This window comes from Centruroides sculpturatus, unplaced genomic scaffold (genome assembly GCF_000671375.1).
Source record: "Centruroides sculpturatus isolate CEXI.00-Female unplaced genomic scaffold, Cexi_2.0 scaffold50, whole genome shotgun sequence".
In the NCBI taxonomy this organism is placed as follows: domain Eukaryota; kingdom Metazoa; phylum Arthropoda; class Arachnida; order Scorpiones; family Buthidae; genus Centruroides; species Centruroides sculpturatus.
In genome coordinates, this window is record NW_019384891.1 from 601,178 (window position 1) to 622,273 (window position 21,096).

At 29.9% G+C, this 21,096-nt stretch overlaps 2 protein-coding genes across 3 annotated transcripts in view; one reads left to right on the top strand and one right to left on the bottom strand.

Annotated features, from left to right (window-relative positions):
• The window catches only part of LOC111631263 (ATP synthase subunit e, mitochondrial-like), a 24,248-nt gene extending 20,340 nt beyond the window's left edge, over positions 1–3,908 (bottom strand). The window contains exon 1 of the mRNA XM_023375481.1: positions 3,774–3,908. Coding sequence (XP_023231249.1) covers positions 3,774–3,818 — 45 coding nt within the window. The 5' untranslated portion in view covers positions 3,819–3,908. The remainder of the gene's footprint in view (positions 1–3,773) is intronic.
• A 2,580-nt stretch (positions 3,909–6,488) lies between these two features.
• Positions 6,489–20,244, top strand: LOC111631278 (glycerol-3-phosphate acyltransferase 3-like). Of its 2 annotated transcripts, XM_023375495.1 has the most exons (5): positions 6,489–6,633; positions 6,703–6,773; positions 17,173–17,296; positions 17,358–17,497; positions 17,567–20,244. In XM_023375495.1, the coding sequence occupies exons 1-5, from the start codon at positions 6,615–6,617 to the stop codon at positions 17,615–17,617; spliced, it is 405 nt and encodes a 134-aa protein (XP_023231263.1). In that variant the 5' UTR covers positions 6,489–6,614; the 3' UTR covers positions 17,618–20,244. The 2 variants fall into 2 exon arrangements, with proteins under 2 accessions (XP_023231263.1, XP_023231262.1); XM_023375494.1 differs by having other exon boundaries at positions 6,490–6,773.
• Positions 20,245–21,096: the final 852 nt, after the last annotated feature.

Below are 21,096 nucleotides of genomic sequence, written 5' to 3' on the forward strand. Positions count from 1 at the left end.
AGAATGGAACTTCAGGGTGGACATAGGCTGTATATTATTCCGTTAAACATTCATATAAATTAAAAGATATAATCTAGGTTAAGGCTTTTATGTCCAACAGATGGCGCTACGAGTACGACGCCCTAAGTTTGCTTTTCTGTGAGGCATTATGCTTTTCTGTGAAAATGAACTAAAGCGGATCATCTTCTATCTATTTACATAAATAAAAATGTAATGTTCGTTTGTTCCTACCGATTCCTTTGAAATTTTGACACAACACTGCATTCGAATACGCACGTGTTTTTATATAATATACGTGTCGAAATTCAACCCTGCTGAGGGGAGATGGTTAGGATTAAGGCTTACGGTAAAGAACTCTACTTCTATTTATACTATTTTAGATGCGGGTTTTTGCGTTTTTGATTGCGTTTTAATAGGGTACATCAAGAGAATGTACACTAAGAAGAAATTTTTCGAAAAATTCCTCCCCACGGGGGAAGTGTTATAAATTTATAATCGATACATTTTGAGCCAAAACAACGCGTGGCGGGGTCTGCTAGTAGAGATTATAATTGTGTACTGACCTTGAAAGTAATGGCTGCGAATTTATAACGTGCAGAACAATACATGAATCTTTCAATTTTGGTAACAAATGTAACATCTAAATTTGCTAAATATCAAGTAATATGCGCATGCAGTGACACGCATTGCATGGTGGGGATACAATCCAGGCCTCATTATTCCTAATACCAGTAGTCCAGTAAAAACACGAAAAGACCCAATCTTATCGAGCATATTAATTATAAAATACAAAATTTTTTTTTCTATTCTAAAATTAATGCTCGGTTTAATCGAGCATTAATTTACCTAAAAATTTAGTTAGTCTAGTAAAATTACGGTTTAACCGTAATTTTACTAGACTACATGTTCACTCAGCACTAATGGCACAAATAAATAGGCAAATCATGTGGATAAACAAGCTGTTTAAACTGTTAAAAGGGAAATGGGTGTTTACAGTGGGATATTTTCAAGCAAGTTTTTGTCGCTTCTTGTTTCTTGTGTTAATAATTTACAGCAAATTGATTAACATACGCCATTTTATAATGAAAGTTAGATGTATCCCTTCGATTTGTGCTCGTACCCCAAGGGTATGTGTACTCCGGTTGAGAACCACTGATCTAAATAACCTACTGCCGTCTAAATAAAATGATTTATCAAACAAGGAAACCGCTAATAAATTTTCAATTGCACAAATCATGAGTAGCATTTTTAGAGATTTTCCCACTTTTCATGAGTTCAAATCTCTAGAAAAATGAGAAATCGCTAGACCTAGTAACACCGGAAAGATTGCTTTATTAGTTGTAAATAGTTAATTGTTTATTGCGTTCCCGTGTTTTTTAGTATCTCTTTTTCCTCTATGGATAATGAAAAGTGATTTGACCATCCATAAAGGAAGGACTGTATTGTACACTTCGTTTCAAAAATTTATTATATAAATTCTCAATATTTTAGATTANACACCTACCTTTAATACCAAATTACTCAGTATTTAATTATTGATAGTAGTGGTAAAGTAGTCCAGTTTAAATCTGACAATTGTTTGGTTTCAATATGAAAATATCAGGCTTTGAGATGTGTATAGTTTAATAGCAAAATTAAATTTATTACTTAATTTATATCTGTTTGAATGATAAGGTTTGGAAGATTTAAACGTGCATGACAGCAATGAAAATAAATGACAACACAATACTGGATATACAAGCAAACAAAAAACTACTCACAATATCAACCAAACTCCAGCAATTAAACTGTTGCACGAACGTTGTCTACTTGAAGGCAGATGAAAACATTCATGCAATGATTTAATTCCTAGAGTTTGGTTGACATTGTGAGTAGTTTTTTATTTGATAACAATGAATTATTGGCTGATTACAAATTAACTGATGACAAGTTAATTAACATGATACATGAAATCCATACTGCCAATGAATCTGGCATTGACTAAAACCAATTTCATACAACACTCTTGAACTTGGCCAAAAAATTAGGATGTATTAGGAAATTAGATAGGAGGAATGAGATAAATACATTTCATTCTTTTTCCTATGTTTTGGTCCATTCAACCTAACTGGGACAACAGGCCAAACCATTAACTACATAGTTTCTCAGTAAGCATGACAGGAAACTGTCTAGTATGTAACTACATGTTATTTAGATATGCAAAAAAATTTGAAAGTTTTAGTGATAATATAAAATTTAATAACAGAATGTTGTATAGACAGGCAATTTCTAATTGAACAGATGATTTGATGATCAATTGTCAAACAATGATTACTTTTTAATTACAGTAAAATCTCAATTTAATAAATTTAATGGACAAAATTTCTGGTCCATATGTAATCCTGTTAATTTTAAAATGCTTTTTATATGTAACTAAATTAATAGGTTACTTTTTTTACAAATCCAAGAGTCATTATTCATAAAATGTATTTTCCAAAAATGTTTGTTTATTTACTTCAATTTAGATTGTACAGGTATCCTTTATTAACTCGGTTAATTGATCTCTCAATGCTAACATGTATATCAAAATCATGTTGATCAAAATACAATATCTATGTTAAGTAAACACAGCCAGTAAAACCACATTAAAACCTCTGCTATGTATATAAAGGATTGCTGCAATTTAGTGCATTAATCAAATTCTGCTTTAAGCAAGGGATACCTGTATATTTGTTTATTACAGTCGCAGAAATATGACAAGTACATAAACAATAATACACATGAAAAACTTTTCCATGAAATTAAACTTCTCATACATAACTAATTTTAATTACACAAATGTATCTACATAAATTAGTTAGTTTATCTGTTTTTACTTGTCAATTTTTTAACACACACATTTGGGAAATCTACTTTATTATATAACAGACTTTTGGTTTTAACAAATACCCTTTTGCCCAAATTACTCAAATTAAATCGAGGATTTACCATACATAATACACACCTAAATAAAAATTTTATTCATAAGTGTTATAAATTCATTTGATTAGCTACAAGTTTTATTTTACTTTAGAAATATACCCTCACTATATTGCTAATTAGGATACATCATGTTTTTTTCCTTCCAAATATGAAAAGGCTTTAGGCAATATACTTTAAAGTTTTGCATATTAAAAAATGTTCATTAATTAACCCCCTTTACAAGTTTTTACCATCCTAACTCATACATTTTTTTCTAATGTCCTTTTTTATTTTTATTCTGTCATTAAATAATATCATCACATTGATTCAATTATGTAATTACTACAGATAAAATGTAAAAAAATATTTTCAATCCAGTAAGAAATTTGTTAAGTGAAAAATTAAAAGAATCCATATGATTAGAGACATTATCAAAGTAAGTCAATTAGTCTTTAGCTAGAGATATTTGTAAATGATTTTACTTTTTTCATGGAGTGATGTGTTTTTATTACATTTTTATTCTTACAGTATAACACATAATCTATAGTATATATTTGATAAATGTAAGTTCAAAATAAGTCATTTTCTTTGTAAATCTACCTTTATAATACTAATCTATTACATTTTGCAGTAATTAGCGAATACTTTTAAAAGGAATTAGATGAACGTTTATTTTGCAAATCTACAGTAAAAAGCAGATACTAGATGAAATAAGAGTATTTTTTCCCGCACGTCCTTGGCCATACCGGAAGGACATGAACATGAATTCGTGTCTTTTGTAAAACTTGTTTCATAATTATGCTTACTAAGAATATTACTAAACTGATAATTACCCTTATAAATGGAGAAACTCTAACAGGAGCCGCTAACTCTGCCATTATACAAACTCAGTCCACGGAGAAATCCACACGATTCTTACCGATCTCGATTACCATCTATAGCGCCCTCTATTCAATTACAATGTTTGTCTGAAAAATTCATTAATTTTTGACGATGTTTTATTTTTTATAATAATTTTAATTTTGTTAAAATTAACCATAAAAAATTAAATATAAGTATACTTTTTAATTATTTAAAAAATTGCCTACAGGGAATCTTACCTACTATTCATCTTAATTAATATTTGATAAAAACACTCAAAACAGCCAGCGAAACAACTATTCAAAACAAGTCCAAACATGACACTAACGTTATGATTCCAACGAGATATAAAACTGATGCGTTTCTTTTGTTGTTAGTAACGTCACCACGCTAAAGTTCAGTCTTTTTTTAAATAAAAATCAAGAATGTTGCAGAGTTATTTATGGCTTTTCTTAACCACTACAACGCATAGTGGTTAAATATCATGAAAGCCACGACGCGAATTTCGCTTCGCGGCCGTTTTGAATTAGCCACAACGCATTTGTGGTCATTTTTTTCGCTCAATGAGCGATTTCGGTCTTTGAACTTAACGTATATATTGTACTGTACATTTATAAATTTATTTAGCTATATCCAATATATCGAGAAGTTTACGTGTGAGATCATCTCCTCGACACAAGGACCGTACATGTAGCAATTTTTGAATCTTATGAATGATATACTTTTTTAAAAATGTTACTATATAGATCTTTTATATTAGTAATGTTTAATCCGAAATGACTGTGGTCGTCCGTTTTATCCGAGTTTTCTGGTTATCCATGATATCATCGAGTCACATTTCCTAATTGTTCAAGTGTGCTGTAATATCGAACAATAAATTTATAACATTTTGGAAAGATGTTCTATAAATACTGTACAAATGTTCCCATACCATCAAATTACGAAAAATTATAATACACTGGTGTCCAAAATTAAGGTTATATACATAATTAGCACAATAAATCAAAACAGATACCAGTAAATAATATTCTGAAAAAATAATATCATGTTGTATTTTTTACGTTAATATTTTGTTGTTTTACTGTAATTGAAAAACAAATATTTTATATTCCTTTCCTAGTTGTTACATTTAACAGAGGGAAAGTATGGAGATCGGTCAAAAAATGCCTCAAGATTTTTATATTTTTAGAATCGGGATTAAGTTTTTTCCCTGTCTGTATAGATATTAGTATGTGTGCGTGGAGGGGCACGATTTTTTTCACCCACTTTGAAGCTTATTAATTAACTCCTGTGTCTTTTGTCGAAAATTTCTGAAATTTTGAAAATTTGTGTATTAGGGGCATTGATGCTTTTTTTTAATATGTGGTTTTAGGCCCTTTGCCGCTCAGAGAGCACAAAAAGTCCACAAAGAAAATTTGACGCTATTAAATTTTGGTGGTTAAAGTTCAAGGGGGTCATGTGTCATATCTCGAGTAGGATCAGTCTTATTGGAGATTTTACTCGTTATTAGCATTTACCATTTAAAAAAAATAAAACTCATCTCTATCTTCAAAATTAGACTTTACGCCATTTTATAATACAGTAGTTAATAATATAAAAACTTTTCAAAATAAAATCTCATAACAGATGGCGCCATACACACTTTTAACTTTTTTGCCAGGGAAAGTTCTTTGCTGTATGTTTTGCTTCATTGTTCTATTAATAATTCCAAATGACTGATTTTATAGTAGGATGAAAAATTTTTTTTAAATGAACTGTACTGTACATAGCTGTATATATAATTCTTTCAACATAAGATGGCATCAAATCATGGTAAACCATTTTTCAACTAGGACTATGTTCAGTAACGCTGAAATCGCAGTGCTCCTACGGAAAATTTAAAAAAAAAAAGTCGCTAGCCTGTATCCGACCTTCTTGCAGTATTCGTAGAACCATGCGAATAACCACAAAATGCCAATATTCTGCATCTAGCCATAAAATGTAAATATATTCTGAATTTTTAAATAAATAAAAAAAAACTTATTAACGCAGTAAATTTTTCTATTCTAATTCAGAGACATATTTCTCCAAATCACTGCGTGTAGAAAGATTTGGAAAAAAATTCAAATCTTTCTCAATTCAGTGATTTGAAGAACAAAAAATCGCTCTAAAATGTTTTTTCCAGGTGTTCTCCTTAGTCTGCTAAAGCTAATGATAAAAGGCTACTACGGTAATGGAATTGTAACAGAATTGTAACTGTAGTCAGAGGACATCACATAATTTTGTGATAAGCTACTGAACTACCTAAGTCAGTGGTTCTCAACCTTTTTCGTTAATGTACACCCATTAGCCCAGTAGTTGTTTCTCAAGTACCCCTTATATTTTTGTATGTAAATTTTATAATTACTGAGTTAGATGTATACACAGTGGTGATATTCGAAATATATAACAAAGGGTTCGCTAACAGAAAATTTTTCCTTAACAATTTTTTTTCGCTCAAATGGTGCATTAGCAACATTAGCGCAAAAANTAAAATGAAACAATTAAGCAAGGAAAAAAATTTTTATGGAGCACTCACAACTCATCAGCATCTTTTGCTATAAATTTGTAGAATTGACAGAGGCCACTGGACTCTAATGTTCTGTTTTTTATTATTTCATTGAATGATTAAATTAAAATACATATATAATTGTTTATTAATAAAGTTACGAAAGAGAAATCGAATCAAAAAAATTTCTTTTAATTTTCGAGTATAAATTTGGCCACGCTTCAAAATTTCTTTTATTGTGAAGGATCGTGCGAAGGGTACTAGAAGGAGTAACGTAAGCTGGAAGATGGAGGAGTCGATCGCATGTTTAGTATTTGTTTTATGGCTTCGTTTTGTCGTACCGACGTTCTTAATACTTATAATAATATTATTAGCATTAGCAGCAATGGGTGCATCGTTGGGACTTCGAGAAAGATATGTTAAATTGTTGTTAAAGGTATTTGAGGTGAGTGAATGTTACTTTGCTAATTTTTATTTTTTAAAAATAACTTATTAATTAAATACTACGTATTTACGTATTTATCCGTATATTACATTAACGTAAATACGTAGTATTTACGTGAATGTAATATACAGATAAATATTTTAGTGACACATTCTATTTTTCATGACTTCAATGAAACTCTCTCCAAATAAAAATAACTTATAAATTTAAATGTTGGCTAAATGAAATTTAATTATTATTATTTTTTAATTCATAAAGGAAAAAAAAAAAAACAGAAAATGTTTAAAAATTCCAAAATTTTTAAAATAAAATTTAAAAGAAATTTCAAATAAAGTTTAAGGGGAAAAAAGAACATAACGCTAATTTTTTCAACTGTAAATTACAAATGACTAAGACAAAACCTTTCTCACTTTGTTTCTAGCCGTTTAAACACCGAGCGCAAACGTTTTCGGCCTTCTTAATAGGCCTTCTTCAGGTATACTGACATCTTCTATACCTGAAGAAGGCCTATTAAGAAGGCCAAAACGTTTGCACTCGGTGTTTAAATGGCTAGAAACAAAGTGAGAAAGGTTTTGTCTTAGTCATTTTAAATAGTTCTAGCTCCAAATGCATAAAGTATAAATTACAATTCTTTTTATGAGAATAAAGGTTTAAAAAGCTTTAAATTTATTTAAAACTCTTGAATCAAATGGGATTGAGAGTGATGAGTCGTTGAGGTTGTAGTCTCGACATACAGGGTGTCTGTAAAGTCTGGACGCATAGGCAAAAATACATATTTTCGAGAAATGAAATTTACTAACAATGTTTTATTCGATTGGAATATTAAATAATGTCTTCAAGATGATTTCCGTCATTTTCAGAAAAGTCGAGGTTAAGGTCGGGTGGATGAGAGACCACTGTGGCAGTACGCCATATATTTTATATATTTTTAAATTTAATATTGTATAGTTTCCTGTCTTTCTTTTTTGTTCCATTGTCTATCCTTTCTAGAATGTTCCTTCTTAACTCTTTCCTCTTGGATGCTGGTTACTCATAAATAGAACAAAAGAAAAGAAGCTCTGAGGGCTAAGCTGTGAGAACGATGGATGCTTTTTGGCTGGACATCAGAGTAAGGATGGGAATGGGTCATGTATTGGCAGCGACTGGAGGAGAGAAGCTCTTGCAAGTCTGAGTTCGGGTCTGACGAAGAGAGAAAATCAAGACTAACAGAGAATACCAAAGAGATTCTTGCAGAAAAGACAAGATAAAGATTGATTTTTTTTAAGAAACTGGGATCAAGAGTGCCATTACACCTAGGACTACGTAAAATGGGTACCCACTTTCCTATAAACTTCTCTCTTAATCCTTTCTGTCTATCTTTTCCTTTCTTATTTAGTGTTTAATTGGTATTAAGGTCTTAGAATTGATCCTTTTTATTTCATGATCCTGAAGACATTGATTTGATAATAATTGTCACGAACCTAACATTGGTTGTAGTTCTTCCCTATTGTTTAATCAAAATTTGTTGTTAGCAAAAACCTGTACAAATTCCATAAGTCTGTGGACTGAAAAGAGTTGGAATCCAAAGAACCTTGTTCATCAAGAAGATAGATATTTCTTTGTATATGTATCTTTGTGTACTCCCTTTTGCGATAAACATCACACCACTCCGTGTGACCATGTCTTTGCGTGTGGTCACATGGTCAGTGGCATAAACAATATGACCCTTCTTTATGTCCACTAAGAAGTACTGGTTCAATTTTTTCTTCTTTTGATAAAGCCATACTTAATCTGTGGAGGGAAAAATTATAGTTAACAATATTTCCTGTATGTCCAGACTTTAGAGAAATCCTGTACAGAGGTTTTCTGAGGCTTTTTATGTGTTGCTGTTAGAGATGGGGCAATAGTTGACACCCTGCCCAGTCTACCACTGCATGTAATTAAGCTGCCTTGTGGCAAGTGGACCTCCCTGAAACATTAGACTGGTGTTTTTCAACCTTTTTTGTTTCACAACATACTTGAACCTATAATTAAATTTCCATGGCACACTTAATGATTAAAAAAAGAGAGTAAAGAGAGAGGATGTATTTTTCATAATTTATTTATTAGTGAGGTTGCAGCTGAAGTTTTCAATACAAAAATGTGAACATTGGACATTCAGTGCCACCTTTCTGTAAGCCTAGAAGTTTGACAATGGCGTTTGGAACATCATTGGAATCATGCTCAACGTTCTAAATGCCATTGTCAAACTTCTAAGCTTACAGGAAAGCTGTGCTGAATGTCCGACATACACGTTTTCACAATGAAAATGTTGGCCACAACCTCACTATTAACACAAAGCAATTTACTAAACTTTCTAATAAATGGATAGTAATTAAAATTCTTAGTCTTATTTTTCAGTTTATTATAATTGAACATTTAATGAGATATCTGATCTAAGAAAAGCAATTAACATTGTCTTAATTTTTTGCATTTAAAAGTGGCATTGATAAATTGCCTTTAGAAACCTGCCTAATGTCCTGTTATTTCTAAGTTAAAATAATTTGAACTAAATATCAACAATTATAAATACATACTTGATTCAAATAAAATTTAATTTTAAATGAAATAACGCAGTGTTATGTACATATAATTTTACTTATGAATACATATTTTTTACCACAATATGTATGTTTGTTTATTTATTATAACAATGAAAAACTTGTATAATCAATTTAATGAGGTATTAATTTTGACATATACACTTAGTTTTTGGGGCTTCTTTCGAAAATAATTTATTTAATAACCTTCAAAAATGTTTGCAGCACACCTATAATCCTCTTCCTGGCACACCAGTTGAAAATTGCTACATTAGACAATATGTTAAATGTGTTAAGGATCTTTTAGTTGCTTAAAAACATACTAAAAGTTCAATATTAATACTATATGCACTTAAAATTTATGTTGTATTACTATTTTAATAAAATAATTTTTTTGAGGATACTTTTAATTTAAGAATTTATTAAATAACTTTGGTAAAACAATTCGGATTAGGTCATGCTGGTGCATATGTACACTGTAATTATTAAAAATACAGTGATGTTCAAAATTAAGAGAATTTGCATATTTTGTTGATTTTAAGAAAGTAATGAATCAAAAGTACAAATTATGCCACCTAATAAGAATGCAAATTTTTAGTGTTGAATATGCAAGCTTACATGTGTTTGTGGACAGAACAGTGGAGGGCATGAAAAGCACACATGGCTTTGTCTGCGATTAGTTCGCTTGTCCTCCTCAGCGACATTTAGCATAACGTTGCCAAAATAAAGAATTTGGTGATTAGTTTGCCAGATGATTCCTGTTTAGTGTGGATGAAAACATTTGCAATTGTTACAAGGGTGGATCAAATATAAACAGAATTTATTTTGAAAAATAAAAAAAACATTATGATTTTATTTTTCTACATAGCTTCCTGCTATAGAAATACATTTTTCCCAGAGAGAAGGAAGGTTTCTTATTCCATTATTGTAGAATGAAGTTGGTTGCATCAGGAGCCAATTGCGCACGAATTCCTCCACTCCTGCATCATCATCAAATCGCTGCCCTCCTATAGCTTCTTTAAGTGGCCCAAACAAATGAAAATCGCAGGATGATAGGTCTGGGCTGTGGGGAGGATGATCAAGTGCAGTCCAGTGCATTTTGTTAAGTTTTGAGACTGTTAGAGCTGCAGTATGGGGCCTGGCGTTGTCATGGAGGAGAATGACATCTCAAATCAGTTGGTTTCGTCTCTTGCACTGATATGTAGCCTTAGCTTTATCCAACAGCGCGCAATAGTAAGCAGCATTGATTGTGCTTCAAATAACGTCTTGAATCGCATGAATGTTTTCGCTTGTGATGCTGGTCTGAGGACGGCGATCGTGTTTCTGATTTTCCACTCGTGTCCGTCCTTCCTTGAACTTTTTATCCCCAAACTGTGCAGTCAATCTGTGAAAAACTTCTGTCGTGGTGACTCCTTCATGAGCAAGAAATTGTATGATTATGTGTTGCACTACAGAGGGGTGTACCTGTTGCTTTGACATCGTGAACACTACTGACGAATTGGTTGAAAGTCTAAAGCGGTCGGCGTTCCCCACTCCTAATGACCCTGCCCAATCAGACTAGATGTGCAGGCCCTGTACTGCCAACCTTAGTTGCTAAGGAACAAAAATCCTGTTTATATTTGATTCACCCTCGTATAAAAATTTGGCTGGTTTATAGGTTTAGTGTTTTTAATTCTAATTTAATCAGTTATAAGTGGCAGTTTTCCTGTTTGATATACATAAACTAAAACATTTTTGCATTGAGCTAAATAGGAAATTGGCATGGGATTCAAGATAAATTCATTATATTGAAAATTTCATTAAACTGGTTTTTATCTGACATTTTGCTGTAATAAGGATGAGATAAAAACAGGACTATTATTTTTAATCTACTTTAATTTTTTTTTATTTGAGTAGTTTTAAATGTAGTTATCTAATAGTTTCAACTACTTTCATAAAAACAAAATAAGTACATAAGGTAAAGGCACTAATAGTTGACATTTCAAAGATATTTTTCTTTGAATAATCAGGAATTTATATAAACTTCTACAAAGGTGTTTTATTCAAATGATACTAAGACAGTTTTGAAGTTATGGCAATGAATTGCTATGATGACAGACTATTTTTAAACGAAATAAATTGATATTAAAATTCTTACTACTTACTCACAAAAAATAAATGAACTTCCAATGCCAAAAAATAACTAAGTGGAGATAGGATTAAATACCAATTTTCTGCATTAATTGATGTTGATGGTTAAATATCAATTATTTATGTCCCAATAATATAACTTGTTGTGATGATTATTTTAGAATGTCAGCCAATAGTGCAAGGACATTGATTCAAGAACAAAAAAAATAATTAAAAAAAATATATTTTTTTAAAAAATAATTTTAAGTAAAAAAGTTTGTGTAGTGATTAACTTGAAATTATTTCTATTTCAGAAATGCTATTTCTGCTAACATAAATATTTAATGTTTTCTTAATGTGTCAATTATCAGTGTCTTTACCTTAATTAGTTAGAATGAAAGGCTATGTAAGTAACAAATAGTTAACTAATTTTTATATTGTTAGTGCCTGTCATTAATTGCTCTACATATACAATAGAAATTATTACAATAGCCAAATAAAACTGTAACCAGATTAAATTCAGTTATAGATAAACAATCTTGGTACTGTACTCTGAAGTGCAAATTAATCACATGAAAAGGTTTGTTTAAAAAGGACAATTAACAATTAAAATCTAATAAAAAAAAAAAGGCATATAAACTTAAGGTTACTCTAAAGTTAGTTATTAATAACTAAATTGTTTTTGAAGGTAAAGATCGTAGATCGTTTGGCTTAGTATCAAAACATCAGGCTTTGGGTTGTTGATGTGTGTATATATATATTTGTTCTGGTCTATTTAAATAATTATTCATTTTAATATGAGATGGGTCTAATGTCTCACTCTAAAAGAGTGAGACATTATGCAGACATGTCAAAGATACTGCCCGCAAGACAATATGTTGTGGCCCACAACGTCAATTCAATAATGCTTTTTGTTTATTTTTTCATCTTGATACCAAAGAAAATGTGATATTTTGTACTTAAACAAATAATACTTAATAAACAAAATTTTTGAACTCAATTATTATTGTTTTTATTTTTATTTATTCCNAACGTCAATTCAATAATGCTTTTTGTTTATTTTTTCATCTTGATACCAAAGAAAATGTGATATTTTGTACTTAAACAAATAATACTTAATAAACAAAATTTTTGAACTCAATTATTATTGTTTTTATTTTTATTTATTCCTATTACTTAGAGATATTTATTTTATTTGATTTATTAATTTCTTGTTTACATTGTTTTCTCTATTTCATCTTTTGAATTTCAAATTAAAGTCCATTTTGGCAAGATCATTTATTGCATAATTTGCACTATTTTGCATATAAAATGCGTGTTTTCGACATATTAGTAAATTAGTTTATGCTTGTATTTTCAGTCTTGCAATTTTTTTTTTTTTTTTTATCAGTTTACAGACCTGCTTCAGGCCTGTAAATTGGTGGAAAATGTTTGTTCTGTGATTAAAATTATTGCTGGAAAAGTACAAATGCTGGTTTTTTTATTTTATTGCAAAATCTCAGGTTATTAAAAAGGAATTTTTTGAGTCGGCTACTCTTGGGCTACTTTTTAGAAAATTTTTGACTACAAAAGCTAAAAACATCTGGCCCGCTGATATACTCAAGATAAAAAAATTGGCACTTAAGCAGTTTGAGTTTGACATCCCTGCTCTAGTGCCAAATTCATTTCTAATTTATGATGTATTTAAATTTGCATTTTATACTAATGATCAAAAATTAGGATAAAAACATTTCAATTATTAATAAATTTATTTTTAAGTTTAAGTTTAGCAATGCTTTTATCTATGAAAGATGGTACCAAGATTTGTAGATTTTGTTAATAACTAACATCTGTTATATATGTAGGAATGGTACATGTAAATAAAATGAGTAGAGGAACATCTGTATTTCATAAAGAATAATTATATTATCACATTTTCCAGGAAAATGGGAAATTATTTATTATTAAAGAAGTTTTCAGTTTTCAATGTTTTAATTTTATTTCAGCAAATGAGTTATTGATTTAAATGGTTCCTGAATGAATAGTTATGGTATCTCTTCTGCACTGCTAAAACTTTAATTTGATAAAGTTGGGTACAGTGCATCAAAAAAATTTTTTTATATATAATAAACATAGAAAATTTATAAATTCTCCAAATAGTTAATACTTCATAAGAGTTCTTTGTTCTTGTCCTTTCTTCACACCTCAGTAGTAAATTTTGTGAGTGGAATTTCACCTTTCTGTAAAGACTACTTGTCTGTCTCAATATGTAAAACATTAAAATCTTCCTTCTGGTGATGGCACAACCAATTAAAAATATGCATTTGATAAAATGGCCAAGATAATAAGTGTAAATGTAGAAAATTTATAAAATATTCCCAAAACAGACAATACTGGAGAATTTGGAGAACTTTTTAAATTTTTTGTTTATCAAATTGATTTTTATAACTGAACATGAAAAAATATTTTTAAAAACTAAATTAAAATTTGCATACAAAATAAGTGGATGATTTGTTTACAATTTAGGAATCAATAAAAAAAAAATTTTTAGACCAATTGAGAATATTATAAAGCAGCATTTCCCAAACTTCTTGTTAAAATGAAACAATTAAGCAAGGAAAAAAATTTTTATGGAGCACTCACAACTCATCAGCATCTTTTGCTATAAATTTGTAGAATTGACAGAGGCCACTGGACTCTAATGTTCTGTTTTTTATTATTTCATTGAATGATTAAATTAAAATAAGTATAATTGTTTACCACCGTTTATTAATAAAAATAAACTATATATAATTATTTAACAGTGGTAAACAATTATTTGTTTTAATTTAATCTTTCAATGAAATGTCAGTTGTATGAATGATTCATGATAAGGATAAGTAGATTGGTTTATTTACAACAACATTACACATGGATGTGCCAAGGAGGATGTCTTCTAGGAGAACTTTCTTTGGTAAACTGGCCCTATTTAGATGTGAATAAAACCTGAAAAACTCTGTGGCCTGCCCTTTCGTGAGATGCAAATCCACAACCAGCTGAGTGGATAAAACCAGCATTTGTTGGTTTTATCCACTCAGTCACTGGTGGACACAAGGGTTTGATCTTGTGTCCACCTAAATAACTGTTCACTTAATAGTTATAAAATAAATGAATAATGCATTTACTTGATAAGCTTAAGTTAAAAAATCTTTTTAAAAGATTCATGGAGCCTTAGAATTTCAGTTGTGAGCCTACTTTTGGAAATTCTGTTCTAAAATATATTTTAGAGATAAATTAAATATTTAAAAATATTTCATGTACAACAAGTCATTGCTTAACATTGCTGATATGTTCTTGGAAACTTGACCTTAAATGAAATGACACAATGTGAAACCAATTTTTCCATAGACTAAATGATGTAAATAAGAATTAAGTTCCTATGGCATATTTCTGATCACAGAAACATCACCAAACTTTTAAAGATCCAAAACTCCTCTAATATGGAAGATTAGATAAATGTAAGCTATAAATATCTTATTTTCATTCATCTTTCTTAAATAAGATAATTATCACTGTGATCCCCAAAATTGGGTAAATAGGGGTCATGATGGTAGGTGATATGGGGAGGCTAAAGCCTTGTCACTGGAGATAAATTAAGACAAGCAATAAATGATAAATGCTTGCAAAGGCAACATTGTAAGGAACACCTCCCTATCATCAAGCAATTCAAAAAACAAACAGTTGATTCCAATGAACTAGTACCAATGAATTTTTACCGTATCCTCTAATACGGTAAAAATTTAAAATGACAACAAGACACATCTTACACATTGTAGGTTAAATTATTTGAAAAACATATAGGTTCACATTGTTTGAAAAAGGTAAAAATATGAATACAAATTATATTAATCAGATTAAAGAAAACATTTGGTTAATAATAATCTTATTGGATTGTGCTTTAATTTCCAGCATTTGATCTCATCTTACAGAATCAATTTTACTGTTTATAAAGAAAAGTCAACAATAATAACTGTAAATGATTACAAATTTCTAGTACATTATCTTTCTTCAGTGATAAGTGAGAACTTGCTGTATTTATTCTTGACATTAACTGTCTTAAAAAGTCAGTAAATGTTGAGCAAAAGTTTAAAGCTTACTCAAATGATTAGTCTAAGTTGTCTTTTGCCAGGTTGGTGTGTAATGTCTGTTGTGTGCAAGTGAGATGGTGAGTGTGTTTGTGATGCAGTATGTATACTTGGGTCACTGCTGCATTTACCAACAATGGTAAAAGTAGACTATGGCAGATTTTTCAAATGCATGCCTCTATCCAATCCACAAATGTGGACCTTGAATTAACCTGGAAGACATCTAAGCTGGTATACTGTAAACATGTAAAAACCATTTTTTATCTCTATTGAAGTGGGTTACTTATATATATCTAAAGATGGATGTTTATAACTCAGCTGTCCCTAACAGGATCAGATGATTAGCAGCCATCCACTTTGGATCAGATGCTGCTTGTGGACCCATCCATTCTTTGCTTCATTTCTTCACATAGACCTTATTGGCACGAATGACCCAGCTGAAAGCTTATGCCTACTGCCAGTATTGCTGTAAAATGTCATTGGAACTACTGAGTTGTCATCTCAAGAAGATGGTGACTAATGAGTTTTTTAGTGATAATTTGTCTATTTTCTAATTCTGCTTTGCTAAAGTGAGTGGTTCTTTTGCTGGTTTATTAGTTTAGTGAAACCTTTTTACCATTGTTGGTAAATGCAGCACTGACCCAAGTATACATACTGCATCACAAACACAAACACACTCACCATCTCACTTGCACACAACAGACATTATGTGGGGGCCGAGGGGAGAGAAATTTAAAAGAACTCGATGAACGATAATATGTGATATGTATCGTCATCTCTCCCTTGCCGTTTGGATTGCCGAGCGGTAACAATCAACGACATGTGGAAGCAGTTGAGTCAGAGATAGATGCTTCGTTTACAAACAACACAACTGTTTATTAAACACGAAAGAAGCTTACAAGATTTCCGCGATCTTGGATGTTCTACGTNATAATTATATAATATATATATTCTGTTAATTTTTTTTCTGAATTAAGTTTTGAAAAGATTATACAGTATTATGAAATCAAACTGTAAAAATATCTAAATATGAGATAAACCCTACATATAGATGAGATAATTTATTAATAACTTAATAGAAACCTGAGATTTTTAAAAAACTTGAATTCTCCAGCTATCATTTCAATACTAATAATAGAAGTGCAAAATGTAAGAGATCAAGCTAAAATCATATTACTAATTAGCTTGATTATTTGATTTAATAATGTAATTTTGTGTATATATTTAGAAACTCTGAAATGTCAATTTGAAAGTAATATTAGAGAACATTTTGAATTTTCATCTTAATCGATTTTTAAATGAAAGAATTAATTTTCACTTTATTTTGGTATGCTGAACTGTAGAAGTTTATTAAACATCTATCTACTGGCAGATGGAAATTAAAAATTTTCTCTAGTAGATGGTTAAATTTAACTATTTCTTTGTTTAAGATGACAGGGAATTCAATAAATAAATAAATAAAACAGTTCTTCAGCATAAAATTACAGCATTGCATTCTTGGTATTTGAAAAATATATTCTCATAGTTTTATGTAAATGCCTTCATGTACTTGTAAGAAATATTTTCATTTAATACCTCATAATTTTAATTGATGAAAATTGTTAGTATATATATGAATATCAATTTCAGTATGGTCAGCGTAAAATTAAAAAGGCAGAAATGAGAAATCATGGGATTAAGATAGAAACAGAGTATGATGGTGAAGATAAACCTGATTCATCTAATTTTCAAATGAGTAATGGATCCAATACAGGTAATAGGTTAATAAAATATGAACAGTACATTAAAATATTTTAATAAGTTGTAAATTTTAGTAATTAGCAGAGAAGGTGTGCAGTTAGTTCCCAATCCTGAACAAATGAAAGGCAACATACCTAGAAATAGGTCTTTCAACACTTTTCAAACAGAATTCAAGCTAGATGATGCAATGCATTTCATTAAAGCAGGAGTAGAAGTAAGTAAACTTGATATTTTTTCCAATGATTTGAAACAGTTATTTTTAATTTGGGAAATATTTTTATAGGCAATTATTGAAGATGAAGTAACCAAAAGATTTACTGCTGAAGGTGCCTAAGTACTCTTGATCAGACTGTAAATATATAAACTAAGTTTTACATAATTAGAAAAAACTTAGTAAATTAGATTTTAAAACAAACTATACAAAATAACTTATATTTCATTTAACAGTTTCAATTATATTAATTTTAACAGCAAAATGCTAATTAAATCAAAACATAGTATATTCAGGCTTGATTGTAGTTATATGTACTTAAGATTATCAAAATATCCAGCTTTATATATTTGATAATCTTTGTAGATTTGTGTGTGTGTGTGTGTACATCAGCATCATTCTGACAAATATATTAAGACGAGTGCCATAGAGGGCCTGTGAACAGTCGGCTATTGTCAGAATGGTAATTAACAAGTTTAGTTATATAGTCCAAATTAATAGATCTGGAAGTGAAGATTGGACAGGGTCCAGATAGCATAACTGATAATGCATTGAAGGGTTTGTGGAAGATGTGGCTTTAAGTCCACTGTGGCTTGATCTTTTCTTCCAGATTATTCTAAATTATTAAATTTCACCAAATTAATAATTGTTGTTAGCACAAGATAGCAGTCTGTTTAATTTTAATACAGAAATGAATTTGAACTAAATGTCTATCCAATGCATAGCACAATGGAATCTGGCTTTAGATATTTGTCTCATACATTAACAATTTTTACTAACCAGAATGCTTTTATTGCATTATACATGTACAGAAAATAGTGAGGACATTCCTTCTTACAAATATTAATGTTTTTGTATTAATCTAATTAGTTTTCTAGAAATTTTTAAATTTTAATTTGAATCAGTGTTAGTTTTAAAAATTACTCTTCAGAGTAAAAAGAGAAGACAAATATTAACATACTATAATTTAAAAAGACTAATATAGTTATTTATCACCTGCATTTTATATTTTCCATTATCAACCAGAAAGTGACCGGTTATGATCCAATTTAATATTGGTTTAAGATAAATTGCCAAACAGAATTTTCATGCTAATTCACTGTATGATGATGTAAATTTTAAAATATTCACAAGATCACACAATGAATTAGCACTAAATTCAGTTGTGATACTCTTTTCATTAATAACACTAATACTAATCTTTCCTGTAATGAAAATGGATTACAGAAAAATTTATGGCATCATTTAATCTTTTGTGAAAATATTCCATACGATTGTGATAAAATACTCATAAAGAATGGTTTGATCGTGTTTCTCCCAATACAATGATACGGTTTGTACATTATGGCAATTTTTAGTTAATGAATATTGTAAAAATTGCTTGTTAAACAAATTGTTAACAACTTACCAAACATTGCTGTTAAGTATAGTGGGTGATCAGTTAACGAACATAATCCGTCCCAAGACAGTGTTTGCTACCTGAATTGTTCATTAACTGATTATTGATTTGCCATAGATTTTTAAGGGAATTTGATTAATTCATTCTGGAGACCCCAAAAAATAAAAATTTGTATACTTTCTTATTTTGTTTGTTTATATGTAATAATAAAAATACATACATACACATTCTTGCATTTTTATCAGTCATGTATTTTTCCGCTTGTGGGGCGTTAAAGAATCTGTTCAATGTCAATTGCTTCTGTGTCTTCAGGATTTTAATAACATTGTTGTAGAGATCTCCAAGCCTATAAACCTCAACCTGGTTAGGATGCCATTCTATGACCATTGTTCTGACATCATCCTTCCATTTCTTCAAAAGAACTTTAATAGTAGTTATCAGCATTGGTCCTCTTTTTTTTTTTTTTTTTGTTTTTGTCTTTCTCTTTTAGAAGAAAATGCATCTTGCTGAGTGTATTCTGTCGTCAGATCAGTTTCAGGTTCCATTATGAGCTGTTAAATGTTCTTTGTTCCTCAGGTGTGATTTTCGTTACTCCTTTAGCTGCTTGAATCTTCTTGATTATATCTTTCTTAGCTAAGATTGTGCTACTATAGACCTGTTCAAGCCATACTACCTAGCAACTGCCCACACACTATCTTGATTATTAAATGCTCACTTTTAGAAAATAATAACTGACACAAAACTTAACAAGTTAACACAACTTAACACAAAACCCAACAGTCTCATGAAGACTAAAAAATTCTTTGTCAGAAATGTAAACAAAAGGCTGAAATTACAAGGGAGAGTTTCAAAGTTTGAAGGAATAGTGTTGTCGGGTTCAGCGTCAATATTATCGTCTCCCATGCTCCGAAAGGTTTCGAATTGTCATCTGGAGACAAGGGAAGATCAATTAATATTTGTTATTTTACATTGCTGCTTCTTGTGTTTGTTCTGTGAGGTGTTCACGTGTTTGTTGTCTGAACATAAAAATCTTTCGTGAAAGTGTTCCTTTCCAATTTGTTCAGTCCAAACTGTTTGGTTTTACAAATACAGTGGGTGATTGATTAACAATCTTTTTGTACAATATTTATCATTTGTAAGTATAACTAAAATTTATTTAAACTGCTTTTGCACTTTAAAAAAAAGCAACTTCACTTTATTTAGAGGAAAGAGATTTGATTATATTACATAATAATATTTTAATATTATAGTGATCCATTTCCAGGCATGTAATTGTAAAAGCCTTTTAGAATACAATGACTGTTTTAAAACATTTGTCAATATAAACAAAGTTGTAAAAAATAAAGTAGTTTGAGGACTACCAAATAATAATTTATAAAATATACTATCAATACATTTATATTTTTTATTATATATATAATACAGTCAATCCCCCCTATAACACGGTTAATTATTCCATTTTATATGAATTCCATGTTTTATGAGTCACTTAGATATTACAAATACATGAGCCGTTCACAGCCCGGCACACGTATTTGTAAAATCTAAGTGACTCATACAACATGGAATTCATATAAAATGGAATTATCAACAGTGTTATAGGGGGTCGACTGTACTGTATTTTTGCAGAATGACTGGCATGCTGGTCATATAGTAACAGTAAACTGTTACTATAAAATAAAATTAATCATATATAACAAAACTAGTTGTTAACTAAATGTTAAAGAAAACATTCTTCTGAGTACAATAAAACATTGTAATTTGACTGACTTGTAACCAAAATTTTCCTGATTTTAATAAAACAATTAATGGCTTATTGACAGTAGTAGTAGTTGTAGTTAATGTGGGCTACACTGACCTTCTAGCCAGACCTTAAAAATAACATCTTCCTCTCAAATTTCACACAAAGTGGAGTTAAGATAAAGCTGTATATTATCTCAGGCTGTAAATTTACAGCAGAGTTTCTTAAATTTAATATGTTTATTTTTTTGCATTTTTGAATTAAATAATAAAATACACATACAAAAAGCATTTTCAGAAGTCCATGAGTATTTCACATAGTTAGAAAGAAGACAATGAAGAAATTAAACATATAATCATAGATTTTGATGTAATGCTGACAGTTTCAGTTTTAGAATAAAAACTCATTCATTTTTTTTCTAATCTGCCCTCTACAGAGGGATGTGTAACCTCACTTAAACTG